Source organism: Natator depressus, chromosome 8 (assembly GCF_965152275.1).
Source record: "Natator depressus isolate rNatDep1 chromosome 8, rNatDep2.hap1, whole genome shotgun sequence".
Lineage (NCBI taxonomy): Eukaryota > Metazoa > Chordata > Testudines > Cheloniidae > Natator > Natator depressus.
Genome location: NC_134241.1, coordinates 96,336,160 through 96,355,517, shown reverse-complemented (window position 1 = coordinate 96,355,517; position 19,358 = coordinate 96,336,160). Strand labels below are relative to the sequence as shown.

The window sequence follows — 19,358 nt, the reverse complement described above, 5'->3', positions numbered from 1 at the left end:
TCTACATGGACCAATTAATGTGCAACATATTAGTGCGCTTTAGAAATCACACCCTTGTAGTCCATATCACAGCCCTGTGTAGACAAGCCCTTAGATGCAAGTAACTATTTCCAGAGTTTTTCTGGTGTTTATTGGATAAATACCAATATCATTCTTTTTGTATTGGGGGTATTATATCAATGTGAAATTCAGAAGCCCTACTAATAGACTACTACTAAAAAGTAATTATAATTATAGGAAAAGGCAGCTATTATTTTCATTATGGTAGAACCCGAAGGCTCCAGTCTTGATTGTGCTAAGTACAGTTCAAGTATATTTAAGATACGGTCCCTCTCCCAAAGAGTTTACAGTCCAAGGCCCTTACAGTCCAAGGCCTGAAGATATTATATCCATGCTTAGTTTTGTTCATATGAGTAGTGTGATTATTGTATGCTGTTTGAGGTAGGGCTCTGTGTTTGTACAGTACCTAGTACAATGGGCTCCTGCTCCAGGACTGGGGCTCCTAGGCCCTACCACAATGCAAATTATAAATAATACCCGTAAACTGAGGTTTGTCCACAACTGGTGACTTCCTCAAGGTCACACATTGAACCAGTGATAGAGCTAGATATACAATTGGGCTCCAGCCCCCTGCTTTTAACAATACAGTACTATCCCTCCAAATAATAATAGAACCCAACATTACAGATTTGAGAATTGAGTACAGTAGGAGATTTTAATAAAACTGGGGTTATGACAATTCCCGTAAGTGCCCAAAGAACCTTCTCTTTCCTGCAAACCTAAATAAATATTTACAGTAACCCCTTCTACAAGGGTCTCTGGGAAACAGCATTAATTGAAGTCAATTTTAACAAGATTTATCAGATCAGTAGAAATCCTAATGAGACTATGGTGAGGTAGTTAAAACATCACACACAAGACCTGATTCTTCAAAGATTTGCACACATGCTTAATTTTAATCATGCAAGTAGTTCCACTGAATTCAGTAGGACTACGCACATGCTTCAAGTTAAGCACACACATTACTCTTTGAAGAATTGGAGCCTTCGTGTAACTGCCTCTTGTATATTTTACCCATAATGCCTTGTAGCATTTACTCTGAAACTTTCTATAATACATTCCTTGTCTTAAGTAGAGATATAGGAAACAATGCTAAATAGATGAGAAATTGGGATGCATATCCTACATTCTGGTGTTCATTCTAAAATATTTATTCCAATCTCTACTTCTTCCAGAAGAAACTGGTCCCTTTTTTCTAGCAATCAGGTGATGTTACTTCTATACATAGGCAAGAAGACCAGTAAGTAACTGTGATGGTTCTCGGGGTACCCAGGACGCTGAATCACCTTGTTACCCTCTGCCTCCAGCATGAGGGAGACTTGCTTGTGCTTAGCTGGGTGGCAGCTCCCTGACACCACCAGCCAGTTAGCCAGTCAACCACTCTCCTCTGGGCCATGCTTGCCCTCATTTTGCCTTGCAGGTTAACAATAGGTGCATCCCAGTCCCAGAGCCCCTTTGCAGCGTCTCTCTGTAGCGTCCAGCCCCTTATCCACTGAACACTCTCAGAAATACCATGTCTGCTGTCCCCAAGGGAACAGTGTACACACCAGCTTGTATGATTCAGCTCAGGATCAGAACCTTGCTTAATATCACAGCACTTAGATATACTTACAGCAAAAGCAAAGATAAAATTATTATAAAAGATTCAAGAGATGGCGAGTAAGGATAATGGACACAAAAGGTTAGATATAAAACAAAATCATAATTCACTTTCTAGAGACTAAACTTAACAGGCTTACCAACTGTCTAAAGAAGTTTACCTCATCCCCCCAAAGGCCTCTGCAACCAAGGCTGGTTGTGATCCCATTTTCATGAATCTAAACGCATCGCACGTTTACTTCCTGGGTGCAGGATTGGGGGGGGGGGCATTTTTGCCTTCTACTTCTATCCCCAAGTTCATTGTCTGACCTCAGAGACAGTATAACCGTTTCCCCTCCTCCCACCTTGTTTGTTTTCCTGTGTGTTCTTCCTTGTTGACTTGACATATCTCTGTTGACTTTGTACGTAAATGGGTATCCATTGTGTTAGCTTGCAATGCTTACTTTACAACTCTCAACAAATGAAAAACATTTCTTGTCTGAGAGAAAGCCTTTTTGTCAACCCTGCCTTGATACAGACTTTAAAACGTATTTTCAGTATATAGTATAAACACATAATTCCTTACATAGTAGCTGTACATACAATTCACTATGATATTAATGACCAGTGTGACCCTGGCTTTCATTTAAGTCTTCACATTAGCTTCTTTGGTGAACATTAAGGTACATACCAGAACCAAGACACTCCTGTATCCCCCTTGCTAGCTGGCATTAAGGAGTTCTTGAGTCACAGTAACTGCTCGATTTTTTTGCTCCACTCTAAAGAACAATTTATAATCTCTGATAAATTGCAAAAAAAAAAAAAAATCCTGGTGTAAAAGCAACTTTAAATTCTGAAAATGGCACTGTAGTACTCAGCAGAGTAGTATATAATATTTCACTAGACCATTATCATCTTTGCAGCACTGATATTATTACTGTTGGAAGATTTTTTTTTTAATATACAAGTAAAAAGGAACACATTATAAAGAGAAAAGAAGAGAAGCTTTACCACGTACCTAACTGATCAGCCAGATGTTTACCCTTTTCCAGAGGAATGATTCTTTCATCCTCCATGTCACACTTGTTTCCAACCACAATGACTTGAGCATTATCCCAGGAATAGGTCTTGATCTGAGTGGCCCTATAGCAGGACAGAGAAAATCGATACTGTATTGTCAGTAGTGCCAAAGAATGTTATATGTTAATTTATAATGAAAATAAATACTTATAAACATTAAACCCAATTCCAACTGTAGATCAGCTGTAGATTAAAAGGTAAATTACCAAACATATATAAGGCAGCAATGCAACATTTTAAAGTATATGAATTATGGTAGATTCTATTTTATTATCCCAATACTTTGTATACAAAGTTAATGTACCAATAAAGTTTCACATTTTTAAATGTTTTGAGTGGTGGCTCTTATTGTCTCAGCTGTCTATTCCATAAAGGAGCATAATTACTTCATACATTTATTGTGAATGAAGGGCATCTGGTACACCCAACAGCTTCAGCAAAGTTTCTCCCAACCCCAGCATAACAACATTAACAACATTTTTCACCCATTTGCCAAAAGAGAGCCAGAATTCTACCCAAGTTTTTATTTCTATTTAGTTTGCTTACATTGCTCTCCCTTTAACAACATGAGGCTTGATTCCTTCAGCTTCTGATTCACAAAGAACCTCCAATGCTGATTCACTCTTGATAATTTTAGTTAATTGTAAACAGCCTGCTCTCCTCTCCCACAGAAATGTCAATTACATTGTCCATGAGTATCTGTGAAGCAGGGGTTCATTTTATTGTGCAAATTGCCTTAAATAAATAAACAGCACATTTGATTTGTCGATGAGGAAATTAGTCTAAACAAAGGCCCTTCTTTGAGTTGAGGCAGATTTTTCAAAATGCAAAAATTATATAGCACGATGTATTTTCAAGCTGACATTTCCTAGCCTGCAACGTGAAATTAACACCCTGATTTATGTTTGCTCTTTACTAATATGATCTTTTACTCTCTTATTATATTGCAGGTCGTTTTAACTTTTTTCTTGGTGTATTCTGCATTTGTACAGCTAATTCCTACCTGCAACATATTTTTCATTGGATGATTAATCGTTAAAAGGACGGCCAGGCTGACGATCTAGCAGAAGGGGATACTGCTATCGATGCAGTGCCTTGGGAGAGACTTCCTGGAATTTCCTGAGTGCCCTGTTCTTGCATCTGGCTGATAGTATGAAGATAGGCAATATTTTCAACCCTTATAATAGTCTATTACAAGATCCACAATCTTTTCAGGAGCATTCTCAGAAAACTGCTGTATCCAAGATAGAGGATGTACAATGTAATCTCCAGCAGCTAAAGACCGTGTGACTGTGTTGTTTTGTGGCAATGCGGCTGGGCATTTAATAAAGCCGAGCTTGCTCTACAGGGCTGCAAATCCCCGTGCCCTAAAAGGCAAGAACAAAAATCTCCTACCCGTGTTCTGGCAATCAAATAAAAAGGCTTGGGTGACGGCAGCATTATTTCTGGATTGGTTCCACAAGTGTTTCGTTCCGGAGGTCAAGCAGTACCTCAAAGAGAAAGGACTTGACTTTAAAGTATTGCTAATCGTAGACAGTGCTCCTGGCCACCCTGAGGCACTCCAGTTTGCGCATAATAACGTTGAAGTTGTCTTTCCCCGCTCACCAATACCACCTCCATCCTCCAACCTCTCGACCAAGTCGTGATTCGCTGTTTCAAGGCCACGTACACAAGGCTTACATTCTCACGGATACGTAGCACTATGGATGCTGATCCCAATCTTAATGTGATGGAGTGTTGGAAGTCCTTCAACATTGCTGATTGCATCACTTATATTAAACAGGCAATGGATGCAATCAAGCCTGAAACAGTCAATACCTGTTGGCAAAACCGATGGAAAGAATGTGTGAATGATTTTAAGGGTTTCCCGACCATTGACAAAGAAGTGAAACACATTGTTCAGGTGACCAGGAAAGTGGGTGGTGATAGCTTCGTCGACATCCTTGAGGAAGAAATTGAAGAATTAACTGAGAGCCATGGAGAAACACTGACTAACGAAGAGTTAGAGGAACTGATAAAATCGTCTACAGAAGACGAAGATGATGATGATGATGATGAACAGGAAGAGCCAGCAAGTTGGAATCTTCATAAATTTGCTGAAGTGTTCCAAGCAGCGAAACACTTGAATGATTTAATTTCTGAATACGATCTCTCTATGGAACGAAGCCTCAAAATCACACGTAGTATTACGGACGATTTGAGACCGTATCAAGAAATGTTTGAGCAGCTCAAGAGACAACAGCGACAGCTGCCGATCACCATGTTTTTCAAGGAAAAACAACCAGCAGCAGATGAGCCTACGCAATCAACTTCTCGAACTGAACCAGAGCCAACCACTTGGTCTATGACTCGCTCTCCGTCACCTCCGTCTCCTGGATTGACATCAAGCCCTGACGACCCCCGGTAATTTCCCCCGCTGTAATTAAAAATACAGTACTGTAAAATTATATTTTGCATTTGTACTCTTTATTAGATACTGTACATTACTGAATACATTCTACATTTATACATATTACTGTATAGGGTTGTACAGTATACGGAACCATGTACAGTCTACTGTACTTTACGGGCAATTTAAGGGATTTTCAAGGGTAATTTTGACTACATGCAATTTTCACTTTACGCGCTGACTTTAGAACCTAACCCCTGCGTAAGATGCGACTCGACTGTGTAATGTTGCTCTGAGCTTTTAAACAGCTGCCATATTCCATCCCAGTGGTAACTGCACTTCAGTGTTGGATTAACGGATCCCTATTTATATCCCTTACATTGGTTTACTTAGGAGTATAAAGTGCTTTGCATGTCTATATTATTCTAATTCAAGAACCTCAGAGTGTATTATTAATAAAACAAATGTTTATACTGTAGCAATAATGATTTCATCATTTGTACTCAGTGCATAGCCTGACAATGCAGTGGACCTGTTGAATTTTATTCGCGGTCAACTTCCAGTATTTATTTGCTAGTAAAGAAATGGAAGTTGGGAGGAGATATGTTATGGAGTTGCCTATATTTTTGCACCCCCATGCATTTCTTGTTTTTCCTTCCAAGTAACAGGATCCAGAAAAAAATCAAACTGACTGGCATTTTAATTTGTGTGCAGACAAATGAAGATGTTTGAGCTAGATAAAAGATATCTGTAAGACATAAGCACAATGAACCTAATCCTCTTTTTTCAGTGTACATCTTTGTCTAGTTTTTCTCTTTTGCAGGCACTGGCTTGTAAATGTCACAAAAGGGAAACCTGACCCATACAGTGATAAGCAGGGGCAGATATGTTTGTGAAGCAAGCAGCCCTATTTCAACCCCACGTATTGTTTGACTGGTTGAGTAGATCAACTGCTGCTAATCCCTTGCTGTGATCTCAAAGCAGCGAGGAAAAGGAAAATCATTTATTTTAACTCCTTATAAGCATGAGTGCTAGTCACAGTATCTTGATTTGATTTCACTTTGGGTAATTGCATTCTGCTGACCAAAAACAATGCCTTGCTGTGTCAGTTTTTCACGTCTTGACCTAAATTGTTGTGTAGAGTTGCTGAGTGATGTTAGTCGATTGCTTTTTTTCACCCCAGAAATGGCTGCATTTGAATGGTGGGGTGAAGTGAGTCCAGTGTCTTTTATTCCCTATATGAGTTTTGTTTGTACGGGGCTTTTGGATCCTTTGGGAGGAAAGGCAGTATATAAATGTAGGACTTCATTATTATTTGTAGTAGTACAAGTTTGCCCCAGGGACATTCAACGCATCAGTTATAGAAAACACAGTTAACAAGAAGGGGAGGAAGGGAGTTTAAAGCCTTGTGCCCACCTGCTGACTAACCATGTTTTGCAAAACCTCTTAGGGCTTGTCTGCAGTTTAAACACTGCAGCAGGACAGATGCGGTGCTGGTGCTGCGCCACTGTAGCATTTCAAGTGTAGACGCTACCTAAGCCGATGAGAGGTGTTCTCCTGGCGGCAAAGGTAATCCACCTCCCTGAGAGGCAGTGGCTAGGTCGACGGAAGAATTCTTCAGTTGACTTAGCACTGTCTACACGGGGACTTTGGTTGGCTTAACTATGTTGCTCAGGGAGGTGGATTTTTCACACTCCAGAGCAAGACAGTTAAGCCGACCTAATTTTCTAGCGTAGACCAAGCCTTAGGCTGTGTCTATATTAGAAGTTTTTTCCTAAAATATCCTACTGGCGCAGGTCCACCCTAGGTAGCAATGCTGGGAGTACTAGTCTAGACGGAGCTGCATGTGGTTGTGTGGTCTAACCCTGCACAGAGCAGGTCTACAAAACAGGGTGGCTGAAACACTGGTATGTCACTGGCACTGTGCCTACACTAGGCCTCCCATCTTTACTATCACTATTGGAGCTGAAGTGATGGTAGCCAGAGTTGGGAAACTTGAAGGAAAAAATCCTAGCATAGGCAAGGCCTTACAGTAAAGTTATTTTTTCCTATGGAATAATTTTCTTCCGAGTTGCTAATATAACATATATTGCAACTAGCTGATTACAGTTTAACAGGGTTTCATTATATCGTGAGTTCACTCAAGTAGGTTCCAGTGGCTCATGGTCAATGGGAATACTAGGTAACGAGAGAGAAATAACATGGTTAATTCTGGGGACTGACTAGTGTCGTGGTGATTAGATTTACTGGAGTTGTAAATAGGTGTCATGGCAGCAAGGCTGTAGCCTCTGGAGAGTCAAGGTAGGTCCCGATGAACTCCAGTCTCTGGACAGTTGTGAATGTTGATTTCTGTTTATTTATAGGCCTAGATATGTGAAGAGAACTATTGCCTTTTAAGTAGCTTCTTGTGCCTCTTCTCGCGTCAATGCTTTGAATAAGCAATCATCCAAATAGGGGAATATTATCTTGTCTGCGGGGGTGGGCAGACACCACCATGAGAACTTTCGAGGATACCCAGGGCACAGTGGACAGTCCAATAGAGAGTACTTTGTACTGGAAGTGGTCTGCTCCTAGAACAAACTCAGGAACTTCCTGTGTGAGGGATGTATTGTTTCATGAAAAGATGCATCCTGGAAGTCAAAGGTCGAGAACCAGTCCCCTCTTCCCAGTGCTGGAATTATGGTTGCTAGTGTGACCATCCTGAATCACTGGGTCTTCACAAATTTGTCAAGTCTTCTCAAGTTCAGAATGGGCCTCCATCCTCCACTTTTTGGGGGGTTAGAAAATAATGTGAATAGAAACCCTTCCCTCTGTGTTGCGTTGGTACTGGTTCTACTGCCCCTAGGTGTATCAGATGGTTTACTTCCTGTCACAGTAGATGTTTGTGAGAAAGGGTCCAGAAAAGGGACAGAGAGGGAACATGTGTCGGGGGAATGGAGGTAAACTGGGTGGACTCATCAGTCTCGATGATCTCTAATACCCATTTATCTGATGTGAAGGTCTGCCAAGCTGGGTGGAATAGGGTTAGATGGTCTCCGAAAAAATAGGTGGTAGTGGATGTTTCCAGCACTTGAAGATGTGAGAGGTATCTCAGGCTCTCGACCAAGCCCCCAAAATTGTTGTTTGGAAGGAGGTTGCAGGGATGTCAACATGTGGAACATGCCATGTCTTCTGAGTACAGTGAGGCTTCCAAAGCTGTTCGAGCGAGGGGGTGGCCCGCTAAGATGCTTGTTCTGAAATAAGACTTTTTGTCTTCAGGAAGAAAATACGTAAATTCAGACATGGGTGGCATGGCTCTGCCCCTCCCACACCAGAGCCCAGAGCTGCCCCAACGCAGCTGCAGACCTCCCCCTCCCCAACCCCAGTGCCCCCAGCTCTGGAGTGCCGGGTGGTGCAAGCATCAGCCCCACATGTTCCAAGTCCCATCCGCAGGCCACCCTATCCCCAAGCGGGGGGAAGAGCGGGAAGCCAGAGGAGGCCTGGCGGCAGAGCATGGGCAGGGCCACGCTGGGCTGTTTGGGGAGGCTTAGCCTCCCCCAGCCTATGATACCCGCCGCCCATTAATTCAGATAATTTTGAATAGTTTGTGTAATTATATTTGGACATCAACGCCTTGACGTTGGTGATCCTAATTTGTAGGGTTGCTGACAAGTAGGCCTTACATCCAAAAAGATCTAATCTCTTCTAGTCATACAGGGTGGTTCTGGCATGAGGATGTCATTCACAGCCACCACTATAAGGGAGTTTGGTATGGGATGCGAAAACAGAAATTTAATTCCTTTAGAAAGAACGTAATATTTTTTATCCATCCTTTTATGGATGGGTGGGATTGTTGCCAAGGTCTGCCAGATGGTTTTGGCTGGGGCCATGAGAGTGTTGTTAATTGGTAGGGCAGTCTTGGAGGAGGTTGAAATATATAGGAGTAGATTTCCCCTTCATCCTAATCGTCCTTGTGACTAGACAAGGGAGGAGCTGTTCTGGGCGGTGTGGCGAGTTGGCTCGGTACTGAGCATGCGGGACCGAGGTCAGTACCGAGGAAAGGAGATTCTGGCACTGAGGTGCCCAGAAGATCCTTGTGGCGGAGGAATTGCTGCAGTACCAAGAGCATCAGTACCAATCAGTGGGATCGCGTGCTATGTGCTGTAAAGGCAGAAGGTGGTGCTATAGCCTGTAACAGTGCTGAGCTGCTCGGCACCGTATGCTTTATTGGCTCTGTGGCAGAGGTTTTAGGTTTCCCTTTGAAGCCTTTTTCTGAGCAAGCCCACGCAGGGTCTTTTGCTCGCACAGTACCCACAGTACCGGATGGTCCTGTTACCTCAGCGGTGGAAGGTCCTGATGCGGTTTGTACTGATGGGGTCTGCAGAGTCAGAAAACACTTTTTGGAGGATTCCTGAGGAGATGAGGTTGGAGCCTGCTTCTTTGCACCTTCTTGGCAGAATGCTCTTTTACCTAAGAGGGGGGAGGGGAACCTCTGTTGGAGGCTGCCATGGGAAACCAGTGTCCAGGGAGGATCCGTGATCTGGGCTCGGACACCAGGCACAGAAACTTCTCCATCATGAGGAGCTTTAACTGCAGGTCCCTTGCCTTCCTGCAGTAGGCTTTCAAGTTGTGGCAGTGTGAGCACTTCTGTGGAATGTGTGTCTTGCCAAGGCAGCAGGCACCCTGCGAATGCCCATCAGCGACCAGGATAGACAATCTGCACATAAGGCAGTGCTTAAAACCCGGAGAGCCAGACATGCCCCTCAGAGAAGGGTCTTCTCCCATGAGGGAGGGTAACTATGCTACTCGAAGGGGTATCTAACAATTGAAATTTAATTTCCTCATGTAAGAGAGGGCTTTTTCTTTGTTTTTTTAAAATAAACAGGGAAGGGTAAGTAACTATTTAACTAATTATTAACTAAGCAATTGGAACCCTAAATTAGATTAAATAAAGCTAAACTACAGAGGCACTGCTGTGTGCTCCATCTCAAGTCAAGAGTGGTAGAGAAGGAAGTGAGGGGGGGGTTGGTTGCACGGCGCTATGTAACCCCTTGAGGCGGTGCAAGACAGCGCATGTGCGCCCAACCAGGCACCTATACTACAAGTCTCTGATTACAAGTGCAGGGGCGCAGATTCACTTCAAGTGGAGCACCCACAGGGACACTCCTGGAAGAAGAACTCCATAGATTCTTGAAAAGAAAAGGAGGACTTGTGGCACCTTAGAGACTAAACAATTTATTTGAGCATGAGCTTTCGTGAGCTACAGCTCACTTCATCGGATGCATTCAGTGGAAAATACAGTGAGGAGATTTATATACACACAGAACATGAAAAAATGGGTGTTTATCATGCACACTGTACGGAGAGTGATCACTTAAGATGAGCTATTACCAGCAGGAGAGGGGGGGGGAGAAAACCTTTTGTAGTGATAATCAAGGTGGGCCATTTCCAGCAGTTAACAAGAACGTCTGAGGAACAGTGGGGGAGGGGGGAATAAACAAGGGGAAATAGTTTTACTTTGTGTAATGATTCAACCACTCCCAGTTTCTATTCAAGCCTAAGTTAATTGTATCCAATTTGCAAATTAATTCCAATTCAGCAGTCTCTCGTTGGAGTCTGTTTTTGAAGTTTTTTTGTTGAAGAATAGCCACTTTTAGGTCAGAAATCTGGTAATAGCTCATCTTAAGTGATCACTCTCCTTACAGTATGCATGATAAACACCCATTTTTTCATGTTCTGTGTGTCTATAAATCTCCTCACTGTATTTTCCACTGAATGCATCCGATGAAGTGAGCTGTAGCTCACGAAAGCTTATGCTCAAATAAATTGGTTAGTCTCTAAGGTGCCACAAGTACTCCTTTTCTTTTTGCAAATGCAGACTAACACAGCTGCTACTCTGAAACCTGTCATAGATTCTTGACTCATCAGTCTGAACCAGTATCATTTCCATCATCTCCTGCATGAGTTTCTGCCCTATCATTCTTATCCAGGTCCTCATCTCAGGCAGCTGCTGGGAAAGCAGGAAACCTACACTATCCAGATCTACTGGAAAGAAGAGGCAGGTCAGAATGTGACGAGGATGTTGATGGTAGGGTGACCAGACAGCAAGTGTGACAAATCGGGACGGGGGTGGGGGATAATGGGAGCCTATATAAGAAAAAGACCCAAAAATCGGGACTGTCCCTATAAAATTGGGACATCTGGTCACCCTAGTTGATGGGCACTGCCACCTATGACACCTCCCAGCCTCCCCTGGGACCTCACTCACAAAGGCTGAATAGAAAAGAAAGCGATGCAGGACTGTAAGATACTGACTTTGTGTTTATCAGCGAGTGCAAGGTCCCTCTCTAGTATCTAGCCTATAGAGAGAATAAAAATTAGAGGAACTTTCCTTTAGCTCAGGTGTTAGAGGCCTGTGTTTTTGCAGCTGAAGGGTAAGGTTTCTAATTCCAGCTCCCTGTCTAAATACGAGTGATTTGCCTGTCTTCAGAAGCTTTGTCACTGGACTCTGAACTCTCTCAAAAAGGAAGGAATGGAGCTACTGAAGACCATCTATCCCGCTAGATCACTTGGACACATAAACAGCACCTCACATTCCACTGCAGGAAAAAAACTATTGAGAAATCTAATAAAATCAGCATAGAAACCTGACCTTTGTCCCTTGCCAGAAGGATTTAATCCACCAAAGATTCTAATGATATCTCCCTACCATACTGTGACACAGAGGCCCATTGGTGCCAATGGGCAAAGCATTCATTGTTCTTTACAAGCAACTCTTGTCTCAGACCTGACAAACTCACTGCATCTAATGCACCGCTTTCATGGTATTGACCCTTGAAGGGTAGCATGTGAGGTCTCTATTGAAAGCTTGTAATTTATCAATATTCATAATCACTGTAAGATGTGTTGATGAGTAGTATTTAAGGAATAAAATAACTATATTGAAAAATATACCTTATATGGTATTGGAGTAAGAGTTAATCACCAGGAAATCATCTGTCTCAGTGATGACCCACTCAAGCAGGAGGGAATTCACCCCATCCATGGTTAGCCAGTGATGTAATGCAAAGCTCAATTGTCTACCCTTGCCCCCTCTCCAAACAGTCAATGGAAAACCATCAAAGATAACTGCAAACGATCAAAACCAACTGGAGATAAAAAGGGAATGTTATAACAGACTGAGGAACAACATGTTTGTGAATAAACACAAAAGACTGGTTCAATATATCACAGGGTGGAGATAGCCACTGTGCACCCATTTACTGAGGAGACAGCTTGAACAAGGGTGTTTCATGAAAGATTGGATCTTGATTCCTGTGAAGCCAGTCAGCTCTGCAATAGACTGCACTTTGGGGGCCGGGGGGAGGGAGGAAGAAGGTACTTTATTGGAAAGGAAAGATAATAAGTGTACGGCCAAGTTCATGTTTTTATGCTTTTGTTTTATATTGTAACCATTTGTTTCCATCATTCCCTCTTGTTTCTAGTGGAGCCTCTATTTTTTTCTTAAATAAACCCTCTCTTCTTTTATTATAAGTGCTCACAAGTGCTGTGCTTTATACAGGTGTGGTGATTTGGGTAAAACTGGAAAACTGGGGTACACTGCTCCTTTGGGAGCAGAGGACCTGGGATTTTTGTGTGTAGCCAGTGTCAGGGGCTGGATATCACAGGGGAATGCGTCAAGGGACTCGGGCATACCTCTTGTTAACCTGTGACGTAAAGAAAGGGCTGGCATAGCCCAGAAGAGAGTGCTTAGTGGCTGGCAGGCTGGTGATATTAGAGGGCTACCACAGGCAAGATAGCCTCATGCTGCAGACGGGGTAAGGAGGTGACTCACAGTCTTGGGTACCCCAAGAACCATTACACAGACCCAGATGTAAGTCCCGGAATATAAAAGCTGACCTCTTCCCTCTCGTGTCATCCTCAGCCCCACCTGCTTTGCAGTAAATGGGTTAGACTATTTCTGCTAAAGATACTCAGGGTTCAAGTTTGCTCTAAATTACATCTCTGCAACCCTCAGGGCAAAATGTATCCCAAGAAACTGAAATTCTGTGCAGTAATATAAGCTTGAGGCTTTGCAGTCATTTTATTTGTTTTCACTTATGGGTTAATAGGGCACTTAGCTCAAATTGTACCTGCCTATAAAAATGACTGATATTTCCATCTGACAGCTATTTCCATCCAGAAGAGTTACAGCAACAAGACATTAATCTTCTAAGCTTAATCATGCGTCAGATTAATCAGCAAAGTGACTCCCATTATCTTTATTACATTAGGTTTCAGGAAAGAAGGCAAAGAAAAAAATAGAACAAAAAACATTTTGAAAGGTAAAGAAGCACTCAGGATAAATCTGACCCAAATTTAGATTTGGCAAACATAATATTTCTATTGACATTAGGTTCCATAAAATATTTTCATGGATTGAAAAAAAATTCCCCTGGATTTTTTGTAAACAAACACACACTCTCCCTACAACATTTGTAAGCAAAGCACTGCAGAAATATTCTGGGGCATAAGGACCTGGCAGTGAAATTGACAGGGTACTTTATCATTGACTTCAGTAAGAGCAGGATTGCACCCTGGAAAGGATGATAGTAAATAAGAATGAAAATGACTATTCTGCTTTGTCGTAGCTGGCAGAAATATAAAAAAGTAAACAAAAAGCTTATATGATTAAAAATAAATGAGATTTTTAAAATTATTGAATCTTTAGTAATGTAAAGTATGATACATAATTTTTTTTAAATATATGGCGAAAATTTCAGACTTAGGTACCTAAAGCTAGACATTTAAATACAAGTGGACTGATTTTCAGAGATGTAGACCTCCGGTAGCTCACGTGTAAGTCAATGGCCCTGACGTGGCACCTTGCACATTCATGGCCAGCTATGCAAAATGTGTGTAAGGTGGTTCCATGGCTCTGAGGGAATGGGGAATTCAGATCTGGTTTTGCTGCACACTCACTTTGCACAGGTTTAAATAGCTACACAAGATGCAAGCTAGTGGGAAGTGAGGCCCTATAGGAGCCACTGGTGCTCAGCGCCTCCAGAAATGAGGCCACTTTGACTTAGGTGCCTAAATATGGGTTTAGGTGCCAAACTTTAGCACCCAAGTTTTTTTAAAAACCTACTGTACAATTTTTAACTAATCCCTTTAACTAAAAACAGCTCTCTCTCTTAAGGAATTGACTGAAGAGATATCTGAGCCATTAGAAATTATCTTGGAGAGCCATGGAGGATGGAAGAGATCCCAGAACCCTGAAGAAGAGCAAATATAGACCTACGTATAAAAAGGGAAATGAGGACAACCCAGAGAATTATAGACCAGTCAGCTTAACTTCAGTACTGGAAAGATAATGGAGCAAATAATCAAGCAATCAATTTGTAAGCACCTAAGAGATAATAAGGCGGTAAGTAACAGTCAACATGGATTTTTCAAGACCAGAATCATGTCAAACTAACCCAACATCCTTCTTTGACAAGGTAACAAGCCTTGTGGACGGGGAAAAGCAGTAGATGTGATATATCTCTACTTCTGTACAGGTTCATCTACACTTAAAATGCTTCGGATGTGCAGCTGTAACACTTCATGAAGACAATACCTATGCTGACAGGAGGAGTTCTCCTGTTGGTGTAGGTAATCCACCTCCCCAAAGGCTGGTAACTTGTCTACACTGGGGGTTAGGTCAGTTTAATTATGTCGCTCAGGGGTGCAGATTTTTCACACCCCTGAGTGATGTTGTTATACTGACCTAATTTCCTAGTGTAGACCAGGCCTAACGCTTTTTATACTGTGTCACATGACCTACTTATAAACCAACTAAGGAAATATAGCCTAGCTGAACCTACTATAAGGTGAGCCCAAAACTGGTTGAAAAAGCATGCTCAGAGAGTAGTTATCAATAGTTCACAATCAAGCTGGAAGGGCATATCAAGTGGATTCTTCAGGGATCTGTCCTGGGTCCTGTTCTATTCAATATCTTCATAAATGATTTGGATAATGGCATAGAGTACACACTTATAAAGTATAAGGAGCTGGGAACTAGAAGCCAGGTCTGCAAAGTCTTGGACAGCTGATATTCACACAGTGCAACCAGAAGGCCATGGAAAGGCACAGCCAGGGAGCACTATGGAGAGTATGAGCTGCAGGAAGTACTGCCCAAAAGGTCCTGAGTGGCAGTACCCTGCAGCTCTCTGATTGGCCAAGTGCCATATTTAACCTCAGGGGGTGCCCGAGGAAGTTGTCTGTTCAATCACACAGACTTTGGCCGGCTGCAGTGCCAGACTTTACTTGATCTCTGATCTCCAACTCCAGCCTGACTGCGACCCTGATTCCTGCCTCCTGATTCTAGCCTGGTACTACCTCTGCTCTCCAGACTCCAGTCCTGGCCTGACTCTGACCCTGACTCTTGCAATTCCTCCAACTCCTGCCTGGTGACCTACTTACTGTCACTGATGGGCAGACCTCAGCCCAGGTGTGACCGCTGTTTTAGCCCCATCAGGCACTGGGATCTCAACCCAGAATTCCAATGGGCGGCAGAGACTGCGGGAACTGTGGGATAGCTACTCACAGTGCAACGCTCCTGAAGTCGACGCTAGCCTTGGTACTGTGGAAGCACTCCGCCGAGTTAATGCACTTAATGCACTTAGAGCATTTTGTGTGGGGACACACACAGTCAACTATATAAAAACGATTTCTAAAAAAACGACTTCTATAAATTCGACCTAATTTCGTAGTGTAGACATATCCTAAGATTAGCAATTCTAACTATGCTTTCTCCAAAAGCATTCTTTCCTCTGATTACAGATTGCATAGGATCTATTCAGAGTGTGCAACTTGCAGTTCTGAAGTAAATTGCTTTCAAGAGTACTCAAAATACATGACATTTAACTTGGAGAATAGTGAAAGAAGCTGTCCTCTGATATACTTGGCATTTTAATAATTTGTGTGCCTCTGATGAGGACATTTGTAACTGAGTCAGAAGAAAGCTTCACAGTTCTTAGCTACAACTATGGGCGGGGGTGGTGGTGAAGCTTCCCCTTGGGTAGGCTAGCTCCCTGTCCCACCTCTTCTTCCTGCAGCCCCGCCCACACTCCACCCCAGGCCCCACCCTCCCCCACTCAGTCCCCCCGCTACTGCTTGGTGCATCCCTCCTCTCATCCCCCTCCCCAATGAGGACCCCTGCCCACCACTCCCCATGTCCCTCCTCTCCCCCACCCCCCTAAGAGGCCCTCACCACTCGCGCTGTCTGCGTCCCTCCTTTCCTCCACCCCACCTCTCCCCCGAGACCTCCGCCACTCACTTTCTCCACAGCCCTCTGCATCCCTACTCTCCTCCATCCAGTGGGAAGATGAGGAGGGACATGGCGAGCGGCGGGCTGGGGGGGTTCTCGCAGGGGAGGGGAGCGGAGGATGCAGGGGGCGAGGGGGCCTCATGGGGGATGAGGGGGGAAGAGAGGAGGGATGCGGTGTGTGGCGGGGCCCTCCGGATGTAAGGGGTGGAGTGAAGGAGAAGAGGGACACATCAGACAGCGGCGGGTGCCTTGTGGAAGGGAGGGGAACAGGCGGAGCACAAAGGGGCCACCATGGCCCAGGCATCTGGCAGCAGCGGCTGCGCCAGGGAAGGCTTAGCCTCCCCAGCCTACTGTACCCATGGCTACAATAGTACAGTAACCCTGAAAATTATTTGGGAAACCAGTGACTAAAGATGCCGACTATGAGGAAGGCACAGATTAAGAAGCCTGGTAATTGTTCTGCTAGCCTTATAACTGCTTCATGCTTTAGCCATATAGTTGATTCAGATACAGTCCAAATCATATCGCATGCTCTGCTCATGACCTCTGATCCTATTAAGAGTGAAATCTTCTCCATTAATAAACCTGTCCATATGCACTATGGGGTAGCATTAAGCACGTCACCCTTACTTTAAGACTGGTAGCACAGAGAGGTATCACAAGAAGGTATTTCTAGTTTAATGAAAGATACCGCAATTCACATCTGCACTAATATATGAAAAGGTCGCTACACACAAATTGTGATTAATGGAGAGAAGGCCACTGGCTTGGTGGAAAGAGCATGATGGTTATGCAGAAGAATTAGGTTTTGGCAGAACCTTTAGATTTGTGTGCCAAGGGGCTAGCATTACAGAAATGATTTTTAGTTGCTGGAGAGTGGCTCAGGAGAGTGGGTGAGGTTTATGTGACTACTGAGTGATGTCATGGTTTGGGAGGTGGTTCCTGAGGTGCACATGGAGGCAAAAACAACGTGTGACTGCCTGATTGGGGGGTGGGGGGGGGTTCAGCCATATCAAGAATAAAATGGTGGCTAAAACCAAACAAGTTGGGGGAAAGCCAAGTATTAAAGACAAACTACTATACTGTAGCTTTTAGCTTCCAGCCCACATTAGGAGATGCCAAAGAGGAACATTCTAGAGGCAGCCTGGCTGACTCAGCCAGAATTCCTCCAGGGCACTGGAAAGCGAGTGCTTGAGTAAGGATTGTTAACAACTTTTTACAGGGTGCAGCCCAACCCCTGGTGCTGACTCAGTTCCAGCAAAAAAAAGCCTAGCCCCCATACCCCTCTTTTCTTGTCCACCACCACCTCCTCCTCACGGTTCATGGCAGAGGCCAGTGACTCGGGCTCCTCAGAGGTATCCGTGGTGCAGATGTGTGTGGTGGTGGGGTCTCTTGAGGATGGGATGCAGGTCTTTGTAAAAGCAGCAGGTCAGTGGCTTCGCACCAGATATATTGTTGGCCTCCTTGGCCTTCTGGTATGCCTGCCACAGCTCCTTGGCTTTCATGTGACACTGCTGATAGTCCTTATCATACCCCTTTCTCCTGCATCCCCTGAGCAATCTGCTCATAGATGTCAACATTTGTACAGCTCTGTTCGGATCTGTGCCTGTACAACCTCTTCTCCCAGCAGGCCCAGGAGATGCAGTATCTCCTATCTGCTCCAGGCAGGAGCACGTCTGGAGCATGTAGCCAGCATGGTCAGCTGGGCAGTTGCACTCAACAATGGAGATCTGCCAGGTATGTTTGCCAAGCTGGGTGATCAGGAAAAAGAATTTCAAAAATTCACAGGGGTTTAAAGGGGAGGGAGGTCTTTCAGTCTTCATGACCTTTGGGCAGTGGAGTTCACAATGGTGACCAGAATGGTCAGTGTGGGGCATTGTGGGACAGCTTCTGGAGGACAGTTCGGGTTGACGTAAGTAACACAGTGTCTACACTTGCACTTCATAGACCATGACTCTACACGGCTTGGGGAGGTGGTGTTACTATGTTGGCGTAACAGGGCATTTACATAAGTGAAAGACAAATTTAAGTGAAGACACATGCTCAACTAGGTCAGCATAAGCTACCTTGCATCAACCTAACTTTGCAGTGTAGACCAGGTCTGAAATGATGGTGAAGAGTCTGTTCCCTCAGTACAACCAGTACTGACCAGCCCATCACACTCCCATACCGTATATGAGAAACTATCAAATGAGATCATAAACTGCAGGTAGAGGCTTTCTAGGACACATTATTATGTGCATTTGTTCTGTTTTCTAACTCAAGGAAAGCAATTGTTGCCAGAACAGGATGGTTCCAGGTCCTTCATTCTCACATTACCCTTTGTTATGTCTCTCTAGGGAAGGTATGACCAGTCTCTCTCTCTTACCAGAGTGCCATATCACCCTTCTTGCTGTTCCACAAGAAAAGTCATATTCACACAACGCACAGTCAACCTGTGGAACTCCTTGACAAAGGATGTTGTGAAGGCCAAGACTATAAAAGAGTTCAAAAAAGAACTAGATAAATTCATGGAGGATAGGTCCATCAATGGCTTTTAGCCAGAATGGGCAGGGATGGTGTCCCTAGCCTCTGTTTGCCAGAAGATGGGAATGGGTGACGGAGATGGATCACTTAATGATTAGCTGTTCTATTCATTCCCTCTGGGGCACCTGGCATTGGCCACTGTCAGAAAACAGAATACTTTGGTCTGACCCAGTATGGCTATTCTTATGTTCTGATGCCTTAACTGGAAAACCCAAGTGGCCCCATCACATATGCAGTGGTATGATTCTATAGATGACCTAAGGAGATCTGAAGTGTGGGCGTACAACTCCAGAATGAAATTCTCTAAATATCGGTAGTTGGGATTAGTTGCCCAAGATGCCCATTAGACTTTTGGAGCTGTGAGTGGTCACTTGAGAATGCAAAAGTGAAACTATTAACAGGAGGAACTCTCTATTAGCTCAAGTTTCCACACGTTTCCAGTGATATGATTCATAC

The 19,358-nt window shown here is 43.7% G+C and overlaps 1 protein-coding gene across 3 annotated transcripts in view; it reads right to left on the bottom strand.

Annotated features, from left to right (window-relative positions):
- RAB3B (RAB3B, member RAS oncogene family) overlaps nt 1-19,358 on the bottom strand; it is a 120,320-nt gene that overhangs the window by 8,139 nt on the left and 92,823 nt on the right. For all 3 annotated transcript variants that reach the window (XM_074961744.1, XM_074961742.1, XM_074961743.1), the window contains one exon: nt 2,657-2,781. In XM_074961744.1, coding sequence (XP_074817845.1) covers nt 2,657-2,781 — 125 coding nt within the window. The remainder of the gene's footprint in view (nt 1-2,656; nt 2,782-19,358) is intronic.